The sequence below is a fragment of the Acyrthosiphon pisum genome, chromosome X, assembly GCF_005508785.2.
Source record: "Acyrthosiphon pisum isolate AL4f chromosome X, pea_aphid_22Mar2018_4r6ur, whole genome shotgun sequence".
NCBI classification, from domain to species: domain Eukaryota; kingdom Metazoa; phylum Arthropoda; class Insecta; order Hemiptera; family Aphididae; genus Acyrthosiphon; species Acyrthosiphon pisum.
Window position 1 is genome coordinate 18,835,220 of NC_042493.1, and position 25,221 is coordinate 18,860,440.

Sequence of the window (25,221 nt, forward strand, 5' to 3'; positions counted from 1 at the left end):
AAAATTAAAACCCTATGTTGTCATTCAAAAAAGTAAAAAACTTTTTTTAATTATACGAATAAAAAATATTTAAAAATATAATTTTTTAAGAAAAACGTTGTTTTATAAGTGACTTGAAACTATGTAAAAAAATATTTTCAAAAAAATTTATACTTTTTGAAATAATGAGTGTTCCATGATAAAAGAATCACCCAGTATAAAAATCTCTTATCGTAATGTGAACAAATTGTCAATAGATACCCGTTGAACATTTATTCAAGCACAGCATTAAAATTTAGTCGGTTTTATATAAAATAATATTATATTATATTATGCTGATCGACACGGGACGGCTTTTTACTAACGCGCAAACCATAATTCTGTGCTCTACTGTTCTCTATAAATGTCATCGTTGTCCGAATGCTAATCGGCTGTAAGAATCGACCCAAATCAGCCAAACTTTATACAGTTTCATTAATAATATTTAACTACGATAATAATATACGACAGTCACGTATCGAAACTTTCGGAAAGGCAATAATACATTCTGTCCGGATATGGTTTTGTGTCGTCGGAAGTTTTGTTTTGAGATATTTTCGCGGGCGACGTCGTTCGGAAATCGTTGACCGAGACATATCTGACTTAAATACGATAACATAGCTGGACAGCCATATTATTATTATAACGCCATCGCTTTCGGATCGGATTGTGTTTGTCCGAGTTGAAATTATTATACTTAATGTAATGTTATATCGGAACAACGATCATAAACCACAATATTATATTATAATATTAGTCTGTAGCCGTAAAATACGATTGTCATAAATAATAATTTCGTGATGTGATATATTTTTATAATTATTATTACATTAACCTTTAGTGACACGCGTGGTATCACACCATATAGTTGTGCGAAGGGTTGGGAGGGGGGGGGGGGTAATTTTTGGTGTTAAAATAATAATAATAATATTTCTAATACAATTTTAATAATATTACCAAGTGTTTATTGTTATAAAACAAATTTCTTTCTTTTTTACTCTATATTGAAGTATATAGATATTTAATACCTATGTCCTATAATTATTATGAAGGAATTAATTAATTTTTATCTTATGTACAAAACATACCTAATTGAAAAATTATATTTTGATATTTTTTTGATTGTATTAAAATATATAGCAACGGAACATGGAAAATTCACAAAAATAACATTAAAAATAGACTGGGGTAAATAATTACTCCCCACGCGTCACCTAAGTATGTTAACAGCAGTATTTCTACACGTGTCATGTGTCATAGATGTTATTATAGGTAGGTACAATGAGTCCACACCCTTAAATAGATTTCACGTTTTGCTTATTGTTATTGTTGAGGTTCCCGAAAAGTAATTCACTTAGTGCAGCGTCGGCAGAGGTATTATAAGGTGGTAGCTTTACACGGTGACGAGTGTATATACTTATCCTCGCTCGTTTTCCAAGCCGCAGCGGCGTTGTCATTATTAATACGTTTTTCGTTTGAGTGCCTTTGCCGCTTTTAATGTGTTAATACTTGGGGAGGGGTTAACGATATTATGTTAATCGATATTGTTACGTCGTTAAAATTATGAAACAATAATAATAATAATAAAACGATAAAGAAAAAAATGTTATTATTATTATTAATATATTTTTTTTAGACCCATTAACAACGGTAACCTTTTCTTTGAAAAATATTGTTACGGAGCGTTGGTGCGCGGCTTAACACGATCGGGCCTTTGAAAAATGCATGTGGTTATCGTAGACCACAATATCGACGACAATGACGACGACGACGTTGATTTTCCAGAGCATATTATTGTACGTACAACAATCTTAAATGTGTTAAGTGCTATTATTATTATCATTATGTATCTTGTCTTTGATTGTTGAGCACAACATTACAAACTCTGATCCTAAAGTAAATATTAGCAAAAGTAATAATAATAATATGTATCCAGAGTGTTTGCACCTGTCAATAACATTTTTATGAGCTACCAATTAAATAATATTTTGAAACTTGATTTCGGAAATTTATTATTCATCCGATAAAAATAAACAGTATTTATTAGTCAACTAAAATACAAAATAAAAGTTTATTCTGTAGATTTTTATAAGCCGAATTCCTAATTTCCATCGAGTATTTGAATTTTGGATATATTTGTAGGTAGGTAATATTATGTTCATCTTAAAGTTTAAATTGGTTACGTGGGTGAACATGAACGAAGACAAACATGATACGAAGGCTGCCCCCTCTGGTGAAATAAGAGCTACATTTTACGCATTGCAGTAAAATAATGAATTGCAATTATTATTCAATCAAGTTATTAAAAAAAATATCAAGTTTATAATATTTAGTTAACGATTAATGCTTCTTTAAAAATAAGTTAAACAATAATAATTGGAATACTGGAATATCTATCGGTATCGTTTATTTTGTCCACCACCCTGGAAGGAAATTGTCTGAAATTCACTCGATGTTTACACTGTTCGGCTAATACAATGTTTGTATGAATAATTAATTATGGTATGATAGAAATACATTAAATAAAGTTATATAAGACTTGTGCGTAAATATAATATTCGAAAAGACAACAGAAATAATTAAAAATTCAAATAGTACAACAATTTACAATATTTACCTCCAAAGGCAAGCCAATTTATCATAATAGTTTCTGAATAACATTTTATTTGAAAACTAACTTATTACTAACGCACCTGTCTTTAATTAATTTCAAAATTCCTCCAAAGAATTCGTAGATTTTTTGTCTCCTTTACCATTTATTTATTCCCACCCAACTATAATATGTCAAATAAACTAATGTCAAAAAGGCACCTAATTTACGTTGCCGATGTGGACTACTCTTTACCTTTTAAATTAAATTTAACTACACTGTATTATACAAAGTTTTAGTGTACTGTCTTATTGTTAAATGAGTTATTTTTTTACACAATGATATATTAATGGTGTATGCATTGTCCGTTTAATCAAAATAAATAAATTATAAGGTGTATTTATTATTTTTAAATGGGTCACGAGATGTGCTAATCTGCTTACCGGCATGAGAAAAAATATGTTAATCCGTTTCCGAAGGTGTCAGGTGGATTATGTAAAGTATAAATCTAAAAATCAAGCGAACACTACAAGAGGTTTAAAAATGTGTTAATCATCGACACGCGTACCTGAGTAGATGCATTTGTTTCAATCAAACAATTAGTTAATGATGTCGTTCTTATGTCAACAACGCGAAATTGGTTTTCATTTGTTTTTTGTATTTTTAAATTTAATCTACATCATGGACAAGAAGAAGTTTAAATCGATTTCATAGTAAGTAATGGGTTTTTTTTTTGCTGACATAAAAACTACCTGCTATTACTTTTTGGAACAGTAATATAAAACGAAATGAGAATAAGATCCGTGTACGTTATGTTCGACGCACTGGAAATCGGTCGCAGGTGATGGCATTCGAACTTTTCTGAACTTACAAAATGTATGTTTTTTTCTATATAGTTTTCTAAAACAAAATTGATTGCAACGTAAAATAGTTGGCAACATATTTAATAAACTCGTAATTAAATCAAATTCACTACACGTTTACCAAAAATCCATAATATGGATTAAATTGGATTTTTTTAAATCAAAATAATATATTTTAAATTTATTAATCTTACAAAAATATGAGATGATGTCAATAATCATAGAGACTTAACATTTTACTTTATTACCGTAGGTGTATATTATTATCATGATAAGTAAAAAATAATTATAAAATACCTGGCAATAAACTCGTCAGTAAACGCAGTGATGTGCCTATTTTGCCTACCCATAACGCCTGATTACCAAAGTTACATTTTTCAAAGGAATAGAAGAATAAAATATATTATACTAATGAATAATGAGGTATTGAAAAAATAAAACATTTTCTCTGATAGTACTAACACCGCAATTAAATTTAAAAAAGGTGCGGGCACTAAGTTAGGTTCGTTTTCAAAATTTAGCGTTATTTTTAAATGTGTGAAATTTGAGAAATCTGTTTTTGATTTCAATTAATTTATGTACACAATATTTTATTATTTAATATTTTATTTCATCATCAGCAAAACAAAAATTGAGTATACATTTTCAATTTATATTCATATTATTTAATGCGTAAGGTTATGTAAAATAAAATCTGGTTGCAATATTACTTTGAAAATATTATCATTATAATATTTCCGTGACTAACACAAAAAATATATTTTCTCCGGCAATCAATAATGTTGAGATTTTACAAATCATTTATATTTACTTTTTAAATTGATATACTTTTTACATTCATTAACCAATACATTGCTTATTTTAATAATAAATGATTATTATGATTTATTTTATAATGTGATTTTACAAATCGTTTAGTTTTAAATATTATACAAAAATAGTATAAACTTTAATATTATTACGAGTGAGATAAAAATTTGAAACGAGCATTAATCAATTTATAGGTAATAAAATATAAAATAAGGTATAAGAATGATGTACAATTCATATAGTTTAGCAATATTTAAAGTGTTCATATGATAATATGTTAATATTAATCAAGCTTGCATGATTATTGTTTAAAAAGTTAGTTCTGTTTTTCTTATTTCAGAGGTTTCACGTACATTTTAATGCATAATATATTTTATTAAAAAGTATTTCCATCATGTAAATTATGTTGTAAATTGTAATATATTTCAAACCACTTACAGCAGAATATTTTTTTTTTTTTGCTATAAAGTATTGCAGTTGTCACTTATGTACGTACTTAACATTTCACATTAATTTGTAAAACCTGTTCCAAATATTTTTTTTATATAAAGTGTTGTCTGTATTTTAATTTTTTTAATTGACGGAAAACACATTTTTTTATTTATAAAAACGACAATTATGCTTAACCTTTTAGTTTATTATTTTTTAAGCTCCTCCGTGTATTTTCGTTATTAGGTATAATTATAGTTTTATATCTTTATTTGATAAAATTAAAAGTTTCTATTAGAAAATACATTTTCATACTAACTATTCATTAGTTAATAAACATCAAGTGTCAAATATTGGTCGATGTGTAATGGGTATGCAGGAAAGTATAAGTATTTCGAAACATTAAAGACATTTTTTAGGACTTTCTAATATATTATACCTTCTGTATAAATGTATAATATATATATAAATTATATTATAATCGTGGTATCGGAAAACATTTAAGATAACTTTTGAAATTAAAAACTGTCGGTAAATTATTATTTCCGAGATCGTTCGTATAATTGCTTGGTCCGTTTAGGATCGTATCTCCTAGCTGATATTGTATACTTTAAAATAAGAAGTAAAATATAATAATATTATACGACGTATACCTAAAACAGTTTAATTATGTTCCGGTGATAGAAATGTATGCAATACGTCTATAATATTATAAATCAAACCTGGTTAATAATAACGTAATAAATTGAGCTGTGAACGTAGGGACAACCTATATAATATGTATAATCCTTAGCGACCCCCCCGAGTGTAATATTATTATACGCTGTGCGTGTTGTATGGAGGTAGGTGTAGCCTCAGATACTGTGCAGGACTTTGGTTGTATTAATATTTAAAATTATTTCAACAAATCCGATCGCTGGATATACAAAACGACTATATATGTACCGGAGACGGCGTTTTTTTCCGTCTGAAAAATAAAAATACAAATTAGTCGGTCGTGAAATAATATTATTATAATGTCACACGTTGAACATACACACACGCCGTAAGGTCAAAAGAAAAAAATACGTCGTGGACAAATACACATAGTAACATAATATTGTTGCTCTATATGTATAGTGACCAGACGTACTTATTTTATAAGGACAGTACTGTTTTTTGGTAACATGTCCTACTGTCCTAAATAAATGGTCGAAGTACATTTAAATGTACTTATTTTTAATAATTGAATAATTCCAAATGGAAAAAAATTACCTAAATTCAAATTTAAGGGATTTAAAAAATTCTGTTATCAAAAAAAAAGTTTTAATACTGTGATATAGACGATATAGTGTTAATATTGTAATCACGGTTTTAGATAATATTATCTAATAATAATATCATGAAGACTAGAATTTAGACTAGACTTCATGAATAATATAAAAATAATAACATCAATATATATATCAACATAATATATATTAGCCTAAATTATTATGTACTGTTTTTCTTTTTTAATATCTGGTCACCATATCTATATGGGAGAAATACGATTTTTATAACGGTCCAAAAATGAATTTGTGTGTGTACGATATTAATGATAATATGCTGATTTGTACTTGCCCCAATATTATGTCTATAAAGATAGGTACGGTTGAAAACAAAGCACAATTATTATATTATATAAGTACCTACTTGGCACGTGTTTGACGAACCGGTTAAAATTTTTAAAAAAAATCCAAATAATTGTGTTAAATCTTATAGTCAAATATAAAGATAGGGGCCGTTATAATCATATAGTTAAGATGTTAATTTGTATTAAAGATTTTTTTCTACTAGAATATTATTATAGTTAATGCAATTACTAATCAATTTAATAATTAGACTAGCTAAGTGATTATATACTATTTTAATGACTTGGCTTTTACCGGTGGATTTTAAAAAGTTATTCGTTGAGTTACATAGCTTAGCCATGTGTAAATAATAAATATGTATCCATACATTCTACAGCTCAGTTAAATTTAAACTTAATTAATTTTTTTTTTTTTTTTAATCACTCTGTTTACACTAAGTATCTTGTATACGATGATTTCAAATAAAAATAAGCAGACAAATTAAATATTATATTTAATAATACTGTAGACACAAACATAGTACTTATGTATTATTATTATTATTACCTAACCACTATAATATAAGTACTTCACGATGAATTGGATGAATTATACAATGGTTGTATATATTATTTAAAACATTTGAGAGTCGCACAATCACTACGTATGACCCAGGTGGTAATTAAAAAATAATATTATCTTAATAATAATAATGTATTCTTTATTAACTTACAAGCTTTTTGTTTTAATTACAGTATTTGCTAATGTTGACTTGACTTAACTAACGCAAGTTCATTTGTGTCTTGTTCGCCTTTGTTTATACGAACGTAGGTATATACAGTTTATAAATTATATAAATATTGCACACGCGCGACGATTGTATTACACGTTGTTGTGCACTTACTTGTTTAGTGCTCGTTGGTATTAATTTTTCATTGTCGACCTTCAATTTTATTATTATTATCGGCTTGAGCGAGCACAGTTAGTACCATTTTACATCTGATTATTACAACTGTGCGTACACTTTTCATTAAATATATTATTATCATATAATATTATCGTTTTGGTGAACATTCGTTACAAAACGTTCTCCCGTTGCCGTTAACAGTACCTATACCACGCGTGGTATACTTGGTATACGCAGCGTACATAATGCATTTTAAGGCTATATACAGTCAATGGGAATATCTCGGAGCTTATAGACCAGTAGGTATTTAGAAATCCTGAGCTCCACTCATATTCGTGCTGCGTTCACAAATTATTTCACCCTCTGTTTACACTTATCATTTTCACGGGGTGGGGTACCTACCCGGTGGTGGGGAGCGCTTCGCTCAATAGTTAAAGAGCTTTTAAATGGGTAACCTTTTGGTGGCTTCCCTCACGCTATGTATACGCTGCTCTTACGTCAATCAATAGTTTTTTTTTCTCTCCCCCTTTCCAGTTTTGTTAATTTGAAATTAAAAATGTATTAAAACGCACACAAGACGTATGCATCATAAAAAAATAATTAGTGGGTAAATATAAATGTAAAAAGTAGACTGTACCTGAAATATAATACGAGTATTCCTGCTATTTTATACCATATTATAATGCAATATACGAATATACTATATTATATACACATATGTAATATTATGTAATATATTTGATAGATTGTTATTCAAATATTGGGTAACTGTGGAGATGACATTAGTCATGAAGTATTCTTATGTAACGATATTTTATTGAATGTGTTGAAAAACATATACCGAGCATTATCCCAAGTAAATAGCAATTTATTTCGAAAATCTAGCTACCCCATGTTATTTTGCAGATGCACACGTATTGCAAAACTATGAGTGCTGGAGCGTTTAGAAAACAAATAATCGCTAAACGAAATAAATCATATTTATTTTTTAGATTCCAAGTGAAAAGAGGACTGTATTGGGTTTACAATAAAGTGTGTGTTTTTTTTTTTGTCCGTCATAGCGTTTAAAAGCAGAAAATTTACTTTAAATCTTCAAAATTTGGGTACCTATGTGGTTTGTGGTAGAACATTTGATCAATCTAGTTGATACTTAACTAGTAGTTAATGTTAGAGTAAATGTCAAAAACCATTACGAATTCACACTATTTTAAATAATTATAAAGAAAATCTAACAAAAACTGTGGAAAATTGAGAATATTTACGCAACACCAGTTCTTAACAAAATCGATTTTGTTCTCTATTGTTGTAATATTCAGAAAGGAATGACCTTAGTGACTTGAAACTTTCACCAAATGTTTATATTATTCTGGAAATTATATAGTCTTCAAAGTATTTTAGATATTTCTGAGTTATTCATAATAATATATACATGTGACATTTTCCACTTTTTTTTTTTTATCATTATTCCTAACGGGTTTTAAGTCAAAACTCAAAAAGCTTGAAAATGTAATAGAAGTTTCGGGGGTTCCTATTAAGTTGTTCAGCATTTGAACTATTTAAAAATTGAAAGACCACAATTGTTTTATTTGCGTTTGAAGTTCAAATTTTTAATGAATATTCAAACGTAAAATGGTTGGTGACGATTATTTCTAAAACCATTTGAAAAATGTTGTTGTACCTTATTAAAAAAAAATCAATCGTACTAAATGTATTATTCTTATATAACCATTTATCAAATAGTATATAAAATACACGCAACATTAAAAATAATAAACAATTGATTTATCTATACCTTCTGTAAGCAAAGTTTGTGTTGAAGGTCAAGAGCTATTTACCTATATACTACAATAAAATAAAATAAATTGCCTATTATATTAATACAATGACGAGACAATTTTGTTTCATATTATTATATTTCAGATAAATAAAAATCGCTTAAAGTTTTATTAATGTTAATATTATTATTTATTCTTTTAGGTATTTCTTAAAATGATTATTTAGTCAGCTTAGACCGATTTTTCTCGGTCCCAAGTAATCTATACATTTCTGGTCTATATTCATTTTTGCATAGTTAACATTAAGATCAAATTTTTAATTTTCACGTTTTATTAAAATAATATTATAAAGGGATCTAAACTAGAATAATTTTTTTTTATATAAAAGATATAGGATATTTTTTATACAACAAATTTAAAGGACGCATAGCCATTTTTTTATAATTTTATTTAATTGAACTGATCCTAACTATCTTATAAAGGGAAATACGAATAATTATATTTTGTAAATTTAGTGGCAGGTATAAGTGTGTTTTCAGTAGCACCACCCCATGTAATATTATTATACCCTATTATAGTTTAAACTGATGTGGTGACGTATACACAATTTTAATATTATCAGTGGAAATAATATTGTTCAAATTATACAATTTATAACTGTCCTTAAGCGCATTTTAACATGTGATAGGTGAATGACAATTCTATCTCATATTATTAGTATAATACGCAGTTCAATATAAAAAACCTAAAAATTGAACTTTTTTTATTTAATTTAAAAATAATTTATATTATCCAAAATATTGTAATCATTACAGAATAATATTTACTGATTATCCTTGAGTACAGTTACATGTAGAAAATTCAATAAAATATACTGTTTATTATCATAATGAATCGTTATTATTTTTAAATTAAGTTGTTGTATGAATTTATTTAATTCAGAATCTGCTTTACTATGCATTAAATCCGATGTATTGTCAGAAGATAATAAACATGTATCTTCCGCATATAATCAACATAATATATAACCATAAATTTCCATATTACATAAACTGTGTAATATGCTAATGTGGTAATTTATTAAAACATATTTTGAATTGTTTTTTAAATAGTTTGTAGAACTTTCATTGAATTAGACAATACATTTAATAATTGTTTATGATCGACAGCATCGAAGACTGTTGTAAAGTCTAAATAAAACTTCGATATTAAAGGTATATTAATCTCCTAATTTTAATCAATAGGTACCACTTAAATTACAGATATTCTATAGTTTTGGATTATATAATATAAGGTATAAGTATATGGAATGTTTTCGGCTAAAATGGAATCAACCTAGGTACCAAATTTAGAAAATAGTAAACTATCCTTAGAAATAGACGCTAATTGCTGATCCACCCATCTCCTTTGCTAATTGCTAAGATCCTTATAACCTACCCACCCACACGTATACATCGCTGACACCTAATCCGGCCTAAATGGTAAACTAAATGGGTGTTTATAGATAAGGGCAATGTTATATTATGTATCTATACGAGTCATATCATAATACGGCCCATTGGGTAGATACATTAATGCCGTTCTCGAAGACTACAAAAACCGTAAAATAATAATTATTATTGTGTTGGGACTCACAGGACGCAAACATCATAACATTCTTTTGTACCGCAATAAACCTATAGGTATATACCACAGTGCACAGCTGCGTATATTATATATAATATAGCTATTTCGTTCACAATACATTTTCTCTTAAAATCAATTCACTCGCGTAGAAAAAACGACATAAAATATATATATTAAAACACTATAATATTGTATACAAGCTATAGCGGCGAGTGGCGCGCCACTGAACACATATTGACTTTGACGGGGTTGACAGCGCAGTAAATTCTTTCCACGCGCCACCCGGTACGATTTAAGCGTCTTATCGTGTTCGAATTAAATAACCAAGTTATCTATTATTTGAACTCGATTAGCCGCGCGACTGAGATGGAGGGATTGTATTCTACAATATATTATGGGGATACACCACTCACAATGAAATCGGGGGTATTGATTAATTTCGTGTCAGAGACGAACTCACTGCGGTCCTACACAGACATTGCGACTCCGCCGACAGGGTGCTGGTTTTCTTTCAGCGACATCACATAATATATATAAAACATGTACAATGGTTTTATATGAGGGTGATAACAATGGTTTTAACTAAATAACTGCAGTAACCGACTGTCTAAATTTAAGCGATTCTATACATGGCCACGAATCGATTTTTCGTTTGTATTCGCGGCTCCTTGATAGAAACAAAATTAAATCGTTTCAACCACTACAATATTGTATTTCATAACCGCAATACATTATTTGAGACGTTATTTAAAAACAAATTTTTGATCAAAGTTGATTATTTTATAGCAATAATATAACAGTAAAGGGAACGTTAAATGTTCTCTTTTTCAATTTTTACTGTACAAATTTATTCCAAAAAGATTTTTCGTAAAACAGTTGCTTAATAGGTACCTACATTATACTAATTTTTTTTTTATCTAATTAAACATTAACACCAATAATTATTATTATGTAATCCAGAATCCTGTTTACGAAGTGTGCCTATGAATACCTAATACCAAATCAAATCTAAAGTAAATATTAAGTAGGTGCCAACTTATATTAAAGGTATGAAAGTGATAATTGAATATAATAGATGGTATAGAAAATTAGGCTAGACAATATTACAACTTAATTTGGTTACCTAGTTAACAACTATTATTTTATGCAAGTTTATTGAACTTGAAATAACTTTCTATACACTATAAATTCTTTATAGTTTCAATAAAAGCAATAATAAACGGGATAACTGAATCTACATATTTATTTTTGATTATAAAATAATATTTAATTCATCTATAACCAATAATTATATGATTATTACCTATATTGGTACCTATATTTACAGGTTTCGCGGTATTTAACTCATAATTAACCTATACATGTGTTTAACTAATATATACCTATTTGTTAATATTAATTATTAAAGTACAACCGACTAAAATAATGTATTAAGTTACGATATTCGGGGTGTTGATATACTCAATAAAATTCTGATAAATTTTTCTATAAAATAAAGTAAATTTTACTAACAAAAAACAACCGCACGTGCACTATAACAATGGGTGTTTACATATGATTATGCATGAATGTTTTTGAGTATAATTAATAAGTTTGTTTAGCCTCCAATGACAGTTATTAACAAAGTATTTTATTCACATTAATGAAAATGAGCAATCGGCTTTTTAAGCCTTAGGAAATTATATATGCACCTACGTATATAGAAGGTTAAATATAAACTTAAATAGAAGTTTAGTTCTACCTACCGGGTAGAACATATTATAAATGTTAGTTATAAAAATGAATAGTCTTAAAACAATCTAAACATAATATATATTGTAACTACGTAGGGTTAGGTAATAAAATAATATCTTTAAAAAAAAAAATTTTTTTTAATTCAAGTGTACCTACTATGTAACATTTTAGTGTACAACTCTGTTTGAAATAAATCATCAATCAATATCATTGGAAATGTTTATGCAATTATTATTTTCCTTATATTTCTATAGGCTTCCCCAAGGTAACATCAAAATGAATATACCAAATACGGAAATATCGGAATTTTGATATGTTTCCGAAAGCATTACTGTGAAAACATTAAGTAGATATAGGTGCCTATGTTAGTTTCGTGAAGCAGCGCACCGAGTCCTTAATAATTTTTAGAAAATCAAAATCAAATTATGAACATTGTAACATATTATTATTATTGTTATGAAATACGCATAAGAATGATAATAATATTTCCCGATATCTGAGATTGATTCCATCCAGGTTGATTATATTCTGACTTTTATGAAAAATTATGTTGGTGTTGAATAAAACAAATTCTGTTGTTTATTTTGCCGAGTTGTTTTTAAATCCCGTCTTTTGTGCGTATTTCTTTTACTGAGATGGTAAACTTTGATATAGTAGATGAGCCGAGGTCCCTTCGGCTGAGAAATTTAAAAATCATATTTTTTTATTCCATTCCTTTGTGTTTTTATTTATTACATTTGAACCTTAAAGTATATTATTGGGCGATGTTCCTTATAATGTATACGGAAATTAATTAATTTCATTACTAAAAAAATAAAATAGCGGTTGGTAGAGTTTTTTAAAATGTATTTTTTTTTTAACCAATTTGGTTTCACAATTGCGGTTTAGTTGATTAAATATTTAGGAACGATATTAAATTTGAATAAAATGATAAATTGGTGGATTAAATAAACGAACTAGATTAAATACGTGAATGCTCAAATTCAACATTTCAAAACTATTGAGACAATAAAGAAATTACGTCTTAAACGCACCAAATATATTTGAATTTCAATAGGATATTTGCGGGCCATACTAAAAACTTTTAGTCTTTGTTAAAGCATTTATTCGGTTCCCTGAAAAAGTATGTTTACAGAAAAACAAAATATAATTGTAAAACCAATAAAGTACGTAAAAACATGTATACCGGAGTAAAATAAAAATATATATCTTAACAATGGTCGGTTTTAAATAATATTTGCTTGTATTTATAACCAAAAATTTAACTCAACCTAAATACAAATTGAACAAATATTTAAGTTTCCTTCTTTTATTTCGTGGACTTTTAAGGGATATAAAACCTATATAAATCTCCCGTGTACACAAGTATATTATATACATATATATAAAAAACTGTGTGTATCAAAAGACCAATAATGATTTCTCGATACCTACTTTTATTTTTATCCTGTTATTTTTAGATATTATTTTACCATTCATATATACTTTCAAATTGTCTATACATAAAAAAATATAAAAAAATATTGATTTAAAAGAAAACACAATAATTTCATAGAGTAAATATAACGAATTGTATCCTTTATAGCAGTCTATTGTAATTTTCATGAAGTCCCCACGATATAATTGAGTAGTGCTTTATACAAAATTCACCTTCTTGATTATATTGTTGTATTGATATAGTTATAACATATCTATAAAGCTATCTAGCTTATCTATTTTCGGGCTTATTTTTCAAAATCTATCGCATTGCCAACATTAAAATTAGTGAACATTTAAACTTATTTATAAGACTGCGATGTAATTAAATAATATTATTACTTGCCAAAATTCATAAAATATGGTTCTTACTTCTTAGTTTACCCCCATAATAATGAGGAGTATGTAATTATTTGTGTTTTTTACCATAAAAATTTTTATATAGTATATAATAGGTTATAGGTAGTTACATACTGTCGTCGTAATAATTGTATATAGACTCTATAAATTAAGTTAGGTACACTAACTGAGACTTAGGTAAGTACTCAACTTCACTAACAATAACTACACCAAACCTAAGTTTAAATTTTACCTTAACGATGAATTTGAAATTGCAATGTTTTGATCGTAGTTAAGAGGTTATTGTTATAGTTAATACATTACTATACAGGTGACTACGCGGGAGGGTATGTTGGATTATTCGAAAATAATAAGTTTTGGACTTATAGAGGTTCAAGCGTTATGAAGGATTATTAAAATAATGCATATTTAATTAATAAAACTGAATGAACTAACTTAATTGAATGTGTTAATTATTTTTCGCAATTTAATTATGATGAAATCAAAAAGTAATAATCATGTTGGCTTGGGAATTATTATACAAGAGGTTTTATTGTAACGTTTTGGGAGTTATTAAATACTCAAATTGTTTAAAAAAGCAAAACATATTTTAGCCTCATTTTAAGAATGTATAAGAGGTATTCAAATCAACCGACCACTTTAATGAAATTACTATTACATTGACCTCTTTGTAAGTAAAGGCCCTCTAGGCTTTACAAACAAATAAAATGAAATGAAAAATTCGAGAATTTAAAACATTCCATATTATGGGATATTAAAACCACAATAATCACAATTTCGTATACCATAATGTCTGCACATTGAAGTAGTAAGTATTCGAGCTAAATGTTTGTATCCAAAATGTGGGGCTAAAAGTACTGTAATATTTAATAACTATAAAAAATTATCTTCTTGTAGTTTACTTGTATTAACATTTATAATACCAGCGTTATGCTAAATTACAAGTTGAAATTACTCAGAGCAATCTAGCGACTGGGTTATAACATAATAATATGATACAATATAATCGAGTATAACATGATGAAAATAAACAATAAGTTAGAATATTCATTTCTTTAATTTAAGTTTGGTTAGGCGTTTCATTTATACTTTCGGCTCAGAACTTTCAAAGTTCATATTTTAAAGATCAGCCAACACCCATATGATTAGATTCCCAATAGTATTCATTTTTTAAATCCTACATTATATAATATGGTTGTCACTGCGGAGCTATTTCAAATCTGGTATATTATACTGGCGTTTTACTATATCACATTATAACTCGTTTACTGTATAATTGAAAGTTCAGATAAATTCAAAGTTTCAAATCTCATGACCTATATTGGGATATACCTTCATCATGGCTATTTCTTTTTTGGTTTGTCCTTACCTCATTCGTGATCCATTTCAATAATTTATTTCAATGTTTTACTATTTTTGTAGGCTAGACAGTAATTTGTATCCGAAAACAAAATACGGTTGGCGAGATTAATAGATCCCTACAACAGCACTAAGTATTTCTCTTCGGAGCAGGTTTATTCGGGTAGTTGGACAGGAAATGGGAACCACCCGTATCATGCATTGGGTTTCTACTCGCAGTGTTTGACCGTACTGATAAATGACATATGTCCAACTGTCCGAGGCTGGGTTGTAAATACAATAAGTAAAAGGTTAGTGTAGAATTGCTTCCGTTTACTGTCGGTAAAATTTAAACAGTAATCCTATTATACTGTGCCGAAATTCGTTTCATTTACTTTCCACGTCCAATCAAATTACCTCTCCCCCCACTCACACACACAAGTTGGGTCATCGATATTTCTTGGCATGGGTCCACTTTTTATCTTACGCACAAGACACAAGTCTAAAAATATCCGCACAAAATAATATACAATTTAAATATTAAATATAATACGTAAACCGTATACGAAAATACTGTCTACGTTGTTGTAATTGTATTATTTATTATGATCGCACTTTAGCTAGATGAACCAGATTGTTGTGGGAAAACTTTTAATGCAACGCATGCACTCGAGCCAATCCATTCGAGATCTGTACGAGAACTGCGTGCGGTTGACCGATGTGCTTTCGGGGACGGATATTATATGTTATACGTGGCTTTAAACTACATTTTTGGAATGCACTAGAAGGTATAATTTAACATTTTTCTCGGGGGACTAATTGAATAAGTAAACAATGAACCACATATGGGTCATTGGACAGTCAATGTGTCCTTAACCTAGTAAACCTTGACAATTTGAGCATCGGTAAGGTTTTATTAGTATATGTACAGAACACGTGACACGTTTATGTATTTTATTCGTTTAGTACAATTAATGATAAATCTTCGATCAAAGGTGTTTTCATAAATTATGTTATGTGTAGCATTTAGCTTGTGCATTTAATAATAGCATAATACTATATATTAACCTACCCCGCGCTCTTGTAAATGTTAGTTTAAAATCTACTTAATTCAGCAAAAATGTTGACCAAAGATTAAATTTAATTTGAATGAAGTCACTAATCGAATATTATTATTTTAATTTAGAATTCCGTAAATATTTAAACGTATTAATTAAAAACTTATAAGCTATAATAATATCTTTTCACCTTATATTTGAAATAAATACACGGTTGTATTGAAAAATTATAATGAATTTAAATGATGTTTTTGATTTTTTTTTAATTCTTTAAGTCCATTTTATAACAAATTCAATTAAGAAATAGGTACTTTTAAAACACTTACTAAGTTTTCAATTAAAAACGAATTCAAGTAATTTACTATATTTAGTATGCAATACCTACTTAAAAATGGTGAGTACAAGAGTACCTACCTAACCTGTATTGTGTTTCAACTTTCAGTGCATATTTTAATTAATTTTATACCTACATTAAATATCACATTTCTACTTTAATTATTTTAGTTACCTACCGAAGATATAATAAGCGTATTGTATGAAGGTTTATTACTGAATAATTAAATAGAATGTAATGCATATTTCGTTTGGTTTAATATAATGCGTTGGTTTCTATTTTTCTTTTAAACATTATTTATCGTGGAGGTTATTTCCACGGTTTTATTGAACTTTAAAGCTTAGCATTAATGACAATCGATTACATTTCTGCAAACATATCGCAAAGCCACTAAAGAGTCAATGGAACAAAAATGCCAAAGCTTATTTCCTCTCCCTATGAAATCTCTAAACTTTGTAACAATATATACCTTAGTGGTGTATGACAATGGGTATTTGTACTCTTGTAGGATTTGTTGATAGTGTATTGTAGAGAATGAAAAAATGTTTTGCGTAAAAAACCTCTACCTATATAATGTATACTTATATGTACAACACCATATTATATTGATCGTTTGCGTAATCTACGGCGAGGTTACTTTGTGCAATAAACAAACGTGGTCACTTAATGAGGACGGAAAAGGCGTTTTCGTGATAAAATTTTATCGCATGGAAATTTATTCAAACGAGCCAGTAGCAACGTACAATTTGGAAACAAGCAAAAGAGAAGTTCGATATAAATGTATAATGTGGTAGTAATGAGTTCGTATAAAATAACTGAGATTCCTGTGTACTTTATGGGTACGTTGAAACGCTCAAACACGTAACATATTTTATGCCCACGTATATAACATAACAACACATATTTGTATAAGATAAAAGTAATTTACAATCTGAGGGGTATTAATTGAAATTAAGCATAGGTAGGTATATCTGAATTTTGTTACAATGTTTACAATGCCTCAAGCATATTTTATTGTACAATGTACGTCATATCTATTATTATTATCGTTTCCAAATACGTAGATATTGACCTTTGTGTGATTTAGATCAACAAAAATAAGCTTAGCTAATTAAATTCAAAAATGACTTAATCAATAAACATAACAATTAAAAAAGTTTACGTTTAATATATATTCAAATATAATTTATAGGCATAGGTACTGCGACACACGACACACTGCGAGTTCTAAATATTTGTCCTTTTTGCGCGTCATGACATATATGAGATTCAGGGGAAAAGTTTTAAATCTATAAATCAATGTATGTATATTGTTTGCATAATTTTATTTTCGTTAAGCTTCAGCTGTCATAATTTATTATTTTGGCAGGTTTTACGAACTACCACTAAATATATTTTTAATATTATTCATATATTTTATGACATTATTTTAATAGTAATTTTTTGTACACTTCGTGTGTAGTATAATTAAATTATTTAAATTAATCGGTTTAAGTAAATTGTTGTCAAATACAATACATAATTAACGTCAGAAAACTCTCCTTAAGTGTTTTACATATATCGTTTACAATTTTTGCAATGAAATTATTTTTTAATAAAATCAAAACTCTAAACAAACTCTCTTTAAATATGTTTTTGCTACTGTAATCAAGTTTTTATAATATTTAGCAAAGTATAAGACTGAATTATATAGTCAAACTTTAAATGTAAAATAGTTAAAAATGTTTTCCGAAAGGAAAAAAACATCATTGTAAAACCAATACATTTTAAGAATATAAAACCATATAAAAATAAATGTTCAACAGTTATGCACTGTATGTGGTTACATTAAAAACATAATTAGGTACATTACATTTTACAAACCCAAATTTAAGGAAGATAAAAATAAAGTAATTCGTTAAGATGTTTTTTTTTCAATGTTCTTATTTATATTAACACCCACAGGCCACATGCAAATTAAATGTCCTTTAGGTACTGAATAATGAATTATATATAAGACGTAGACTTTACTTTGAAGACGTTTGGACACAATTTATACCATTCATATTCAACATACTAAATATTATGATTGCAAGTTGCAACAATAACTGAAATGGTCATTAATTTTTTTCGGACATAATATCATTAAGTATTAATTATTAATAGTAAGTATTATACACTTAATATATAGTTTGAACAAGTTTCTCCTAAGCGTATATCCTAAGATACTTACAACGAATTCGAATAAAGTAATAATTTATAAACATTTTAGTGTGTTTCCAAAGGCCACGATGCCGAGGGCTTTTAATATTAATAAAAAGATTTTTATTCTTATACATATTTATACATTATATAAACGAATAAAACGGATTACAGAACAAATTTGTCTTGAGTAGGTAATAGATATATTTACTAAAATCTCCAATGTATAAAATATATTTTTTAAACGTATTACAAGAAATATTATTATGTTTTTTTTAATGATTTTAGTTTAAAAAGCAATTTCTGAACTTTCGGTAATCGAATTTTGTCAAAAAGTTCGTCAACATAATTTATATCTATTACCTACGATATTGTTTTAAAATTACACCGCCAATTTTGCCTTTTTATCACATTTCCAAAAAACACTACAAACACCTCTTTGTAAGTTAGTTTGAAATTTAATTTCCAAAAATACATAATACCACCTATAAACCTGAATTTATTATAATTTTATTATTATAGTTTATAATTGATCATATATTTGTAGGTATATCTATAAAATATTCAAAGTTACATCACAATAAAATAAAAATAAAGTATTTTTTTAAAGTAAATGTATGTAAGTAGAATGAAATTACTCAGTTTTAAAATTAAATATGTCATACCTATACAGTTTTGTTAAATATAAAACTCTCATTGCGTGACATAACACAATATTATTGAATTATTCAAAGTTAAAAATTTAATATTTCCCTTGTGAATGAATAATAATACGTCTATTTGTGTAACGATACATTTTTAATACAGTCTGGTTGATGCTTATATAATATTTTTAATGCAAGTAGGTATATTTATAAAAAAATCTAAGCGGAATAAATAATAATTATTCTTACGGTTACTAAAAATGTATTATTATCGTTAGTTTAACTAATAATAGGTAGTTATATTTATAAGCAAAAATACTAAAAACTACTACTACCTAATAATGCACATTTTAAAGTTAAGGTAAATACTAGTTATGCAGTCCACGTACATTTTTTTTAGTTGACAATTCTGTACTAATAAACAATTTGAATAAAGAAAATGTTTATTTAGACTTAGTAAAAATGCAGAATGAAAAAGTTATTATTTTTTTGAGGCTTTTGAATTTAAAAAAATATACAATTTTGATGTCATATATTTATTGGAATTCATATATTACAACAAAAACGGTTTAGAGTAAATATATGTAAATTATAAACAGTTAATCTTATGTCCACCAAAACGATGTACCTGCTGCATTTTTGTTATACCATGTGATTCATAAATAGATAGTACATCACAATTACATAATATGTTTTATGATAAATGAAGTTGGTTCAAATTTGAGTTGGACAAAACATAATATAGTTCACCGTCAAATTCGAACATTAAATTTATTGTAAAAGTAAAATTCAAACTTTTCAAAATAATTAATGGTCGAATTGTGGTTCGCTCCCTTATTCAATGGAATGACATCTCTTCATTCACATATTTCATCCCTCTGCTTAATTTTCCTTAAGAATTCCATCCCCCTTGTAATCAATTTTATACGACGATAATTCATCTTTGAATCATGCTTTGTTTTTTATTTCATATAAAATAATTTTTTGGGAGACATTATTTTTCATAATGCAAAGTGCAAATAATTTTGATTTATTTTGTTAATTTTTTTTAAGCAATACATAAAATATTTTGATAGTATGTACACATCACTCACTAAAAACTTGTATTAAGCCTCTTCAGCCAAAAAAGATTACATACTTAGAACGATAATACGATATCAGTTTTTATAACATGATATATTATATTATATTACACTGTAAATGATATACCTACCGAACGAGTTAACAAGTTAAAGTTAGGTAAAAAAAGGGGTTAAAAATTAGGTATTTTAAATTATTAACTTATTGAGTTGCATTTTTTTTTTATCAATTTGACTTTTATCAACGACGAATTATGAATTAACATCGAATCCCGGTCAAGTTCAATTTAGGTAACTGTAATTAATTCGTTTTTACTCCTCTGACACATTTTTCGTACCACTGTCCACTGTTCACTAAGTTAAACCGGGTGAATAAAATTGTAACAAGTTAATTACCACAAATTATATAACTCAATAGAATATTTCAAAAAAATTTCCTAGATACATGTGTATTGTTTTACTTGATTAATTTCAGCTTACAATTCAATTTGATATAAGTCATACAATCATTGAACACCAATCCCAACCGTTTGAATTCAAGTATTTCTAAACGCTATATATATACGTTAATAATAAACATAAGTATATACAATTAATGACAATATTATTGCTATTTGCGGTTATATAGATTATTCTAATAAAGTATGATGACGAGAGCCTCTGAGTCCAGATCTGATCGCACTTTCGTCATTATACCCCGATTGCAACATCACTCGTCCAAACCTACTCGACCTAACCCAGTCTGACTAGTCACCCACCTCGTCACCTCATTTTACCTGTTTGTCCTTTGCCCAGAGTCTTCTCCAACCTGTACGGGCCAACGTACTGCTGGACGTCCACGGTCGCTGAGTACACGAACTGTTCTTGATGCATCGCGACGTTGTGCTGTTCCAATGTTTTTAGTGCGACAGTCGTGGCTGCGGGACCGAGCTGATCAGTGACCGGTGTGTGCCGTCACCGCCGGTGGGATACGGACGAGAAGCCACATTCGGAGAAGCATCTCGGGTACGGCGACGGCGGTGGCTACGTCGTCGGCGGTGTGCTTCGGTGAAGTCCGTGCACATCGGACGGAAAAGATTGGTGAAAACGATAAGAGATGAAAAATTACCGTTTTCTCCGGCCCAGTGGCGTGTAATCGTGCAGTCAGCAGAAGTCGTTAAAGAGAGGTTGGCGAACGATTGATAAAAATTATTAAATCGTCATCAAAAATAATGATGGTAATAATAATAATACTAATAATGATAACGAATAATAATTAATATTATAAATACGATAACGACGACGACGACGACAATATGGTTATTACAATGATCGCGGAAAACGCGTGTGCGAGTACGACGCTGATCCGACGACGACTGCTGGCGACCGTCCCTTGCGCGAGGCAATACACATGGTGCGCGTGCCGAACGTTTTGCCTAACTGCTTTGGTATTGCGTTTTAAACCCGGGGAGGGACACCACGGTATACACAGCACGTAAGCCGCCTCGAATACATCTGCAACGGGCGGCGCGGCCGGCTATCGATAGCGCGCACGGGAAAATTATTGACGGACCGCGCGCCACTAGCGTGCGCACGCGATAACGTTATTATTATTATTATTATTTAGTAGTATTTTATTATTATTATTGTTTTTGTTTGTCTCATTATCTATACGATATTATCATTATTGTATTAATAATATAATATATCATTAAGGTATACGCGGTCGTCGCATTACGCGGTCGACGACCCCCCGCTGTCACCGAAAATCCACGATTACTGTTTTTTTTTTTCAATGTGATCATATCGCTTTTAGTATCGCTTCGCCTATATTATTCATTGCGAGACGATCTTTCCGCGCCACACCCGCGATTTATACCATGTTCATTATTAGATACCCTACCGATGTACCTACGCCCTGAGAACCGATCTTCGGCCGCGATAATATAGTGAACATGGACTAACTTGCCTATACCGTCTCCTGTGTGATCGAAAAAAACATAACCGTATATTATGACATAAAACGATGATCGATATAAATGCAATCGATTTGCATCATCGGCTCAAGTCCTACGTGGATAGTCGACTGGTCAACGATCGCACAATATTTAACTACACAACATGTGCGTGTGACGGGTATAATGGTGTAATATGCATGTGGTAAGACGTGCTCGGGTGGTTTATTAATTTATTTTATCGGGAGCTGTAGAGAGAATTTTCGGAATTTTCGGAATTCACCGAGCGGCCTGCACGCTGACGTGAAGACCGGAAACATCGAAACCTAGTCCGACACGCGTCTCTCTATAATATATACAGCGAGGGGCGAGCACGCAAGAAAATTCAACGAGTCGACGGAAAGACGAAAACGAGTGGAAAAATTATTATAAGCCAAAATTCACAACTCAAAGGCGAAAAATAGAAACAATACGACAATCGACCGACCCGCGGGAAAATATATTTTCACTATCGACCGTGGTGATGCCCATCGTTCGGTCGGCACACATGGATTATAATAGTATTTTATTGTAATGATAAAGGTACCTATGTAATATTATCATCATCCGTAACGACTTGTTTTGTTTTTCGTCATATCCACGTTTTAAATTTTCCAACCCCTTCCCACCTGCACCCGCCCACACATGCACTCTGTGAACCCCGCATATATAAACCCGCATGTATTCCGTGGTCACCGATCGCACCCCATACACACACGCACTGCCCTGACAACAACGTATAGGTAAACTACCCCATCGTGTGCGAGCGACGTACGTCGGGTCGCGGTATATATATGCAGCACACGCACGTACGCACACACGCAGGGGTGTGTGGGGTTAGGGGTGCGGTGGGGGCGAGAAAAAAAACGCACCGCGTCGGGCGTGTGACGCGTGTGCGTGTGTGCGTGAATATACACACAATCGCGAAAAACGAAAACCCGCGGCAAGTATCGATTCGAGAAAACAACGCGATGTTTGGTCGATAGCCTAGCGGCGGCGGCGGACCCTTTTCGTCGTCGAGTAGCGTCGGCGGCGGCGCCAGCATTGCGCATGCCTCCTTCCACCCCCACCCCGTTCGTCCAGGGCAGTAACGACTCCGCCGCTGCCGCCGCCAAGTCGTCGTCGTCGTCGTCGTCGTGTCCCCTTTCGAAAACACCCCGTGAAAAATGATCGTATACGGCGGTGGTGGCGGCGCCTCTTCGAGGCCCGAAAGTGGCTCTCTCGGTTTTCGCTCCGTTTGCACACCGGCGGCGGGTATTGCGTGCACGGTTGGTCGGGTGTGGGTGGGCGAGTGGAGGGGGCGTAGGCGACGCCGGAGGGGAGATCTTGGGCCGCTGTAAGGGACGACACGACATATTATTATTATTCCTTGTTGTGGAATAATATACGAGTACACAATATATATTATTACCTATTGTAATTTAATAAATTATTTCATAATGACTGGTATATTATACACACGTTGTCACTGAAATTATAGTACGAGAGTGTAGAGTACGAATCGTGGTACCACCATCGATATTAAACACGTGGATCGGCATTCCTATCTTCACTAAACATATAGTTTTGGGCCAACACAAGTACACAACGGAGTGAGAAACGATGGACATCCTCATTCTTACGAAATAGTTTCTAAGGAAAAATGGAACAGCATAGAAAAAACAGTTGTACCTAATAGTGTTACAGTTAATAATGGTATCATAGTTGTGTTGGCTTTAAGATTTGTATACGATTCCGCGTCCATACGTTTAATACCAATGCGTGGTATATTATGGTATCATATAGGTTATTTGCATACTGAATGGCGAATTCCCGTAGCTGCAATTAGGTAACACAGTTATTCTTCACTATAATTTGCGGTCTAGAAATGGGTTATGGTTGTGTCATTAAAAAAAAATCAAAAAAATTAAAAGATCGAGAAATACATAATATTATAGCAGTCCTGACAAATAACCCACGTGGGTTCATTTTCGAATCCATCACAATACGTGTTTGGGTCCGGTGTTTCTTGTTTATACGAAAATATTTGCATTTAAAAATTTACAAAAACCGCTGAAAACGTAGTAAATTAGTATAAGTAAACAGGTACTCGTTTTAGTATTTTAAATATTAGCAGGGAGCCAATGGTGTAGCTAGGATTTTGCTCTTTTTTTTTGGGGAGGGGGTGGGTATGACAGTTTGTTATATAGGGGAAATTTATTAATATGGATCCCAGATAAGTTTGGTATGCTGGATATACCTATACTTACTATACTTTTGTATTAACTTTCATAGAAATCACAATATTAATATATGATTTCGTCTTGTTTTATTCGTTCACAGAGCACTGAAAGCATTTTAAAAATTTCCCGAAATTTTGTGGAGGGGTGCAACCCTTCAATTATTATATTTCACCTAATTATATGTTTTTAACCCCTCCACCAAAGTTCTTAAC

At 29.9% G+C, this 25,221-nt stretch overlaps 1 protein-coding gene across 4 annotated transcripts in view; it reads right to left on the minus strand.

Annotated features, from left to right (window-relative positions):
• Positions 1 to 22,305, minus strand: part of LOC100164789 (serine/threonine-protein kinase BRSK2) — a 129,052-nt gene extending 106,747 nt beyond the window's left edge. For all 4 annotated transcript variants that reach the window (XM_029491964.1, XM_029492029.1, XM_029491978.1 and 1 more), the window contains exon 1: positions 21,591 to 22,305. In XM_029491964.1, coding sequence (XP_029347824.1) covers positions 21,591 to 21,687 — 97 coding nt within the window. In that variant the 5' untranslated portion in view covers positions 21,688 to 22,305. The remainder of the gene's footprint in view (positions 1 to 21,590) is intronic.
• Positions 22,306 to 25,221: the final 2,916 nt, after the last annotated feature.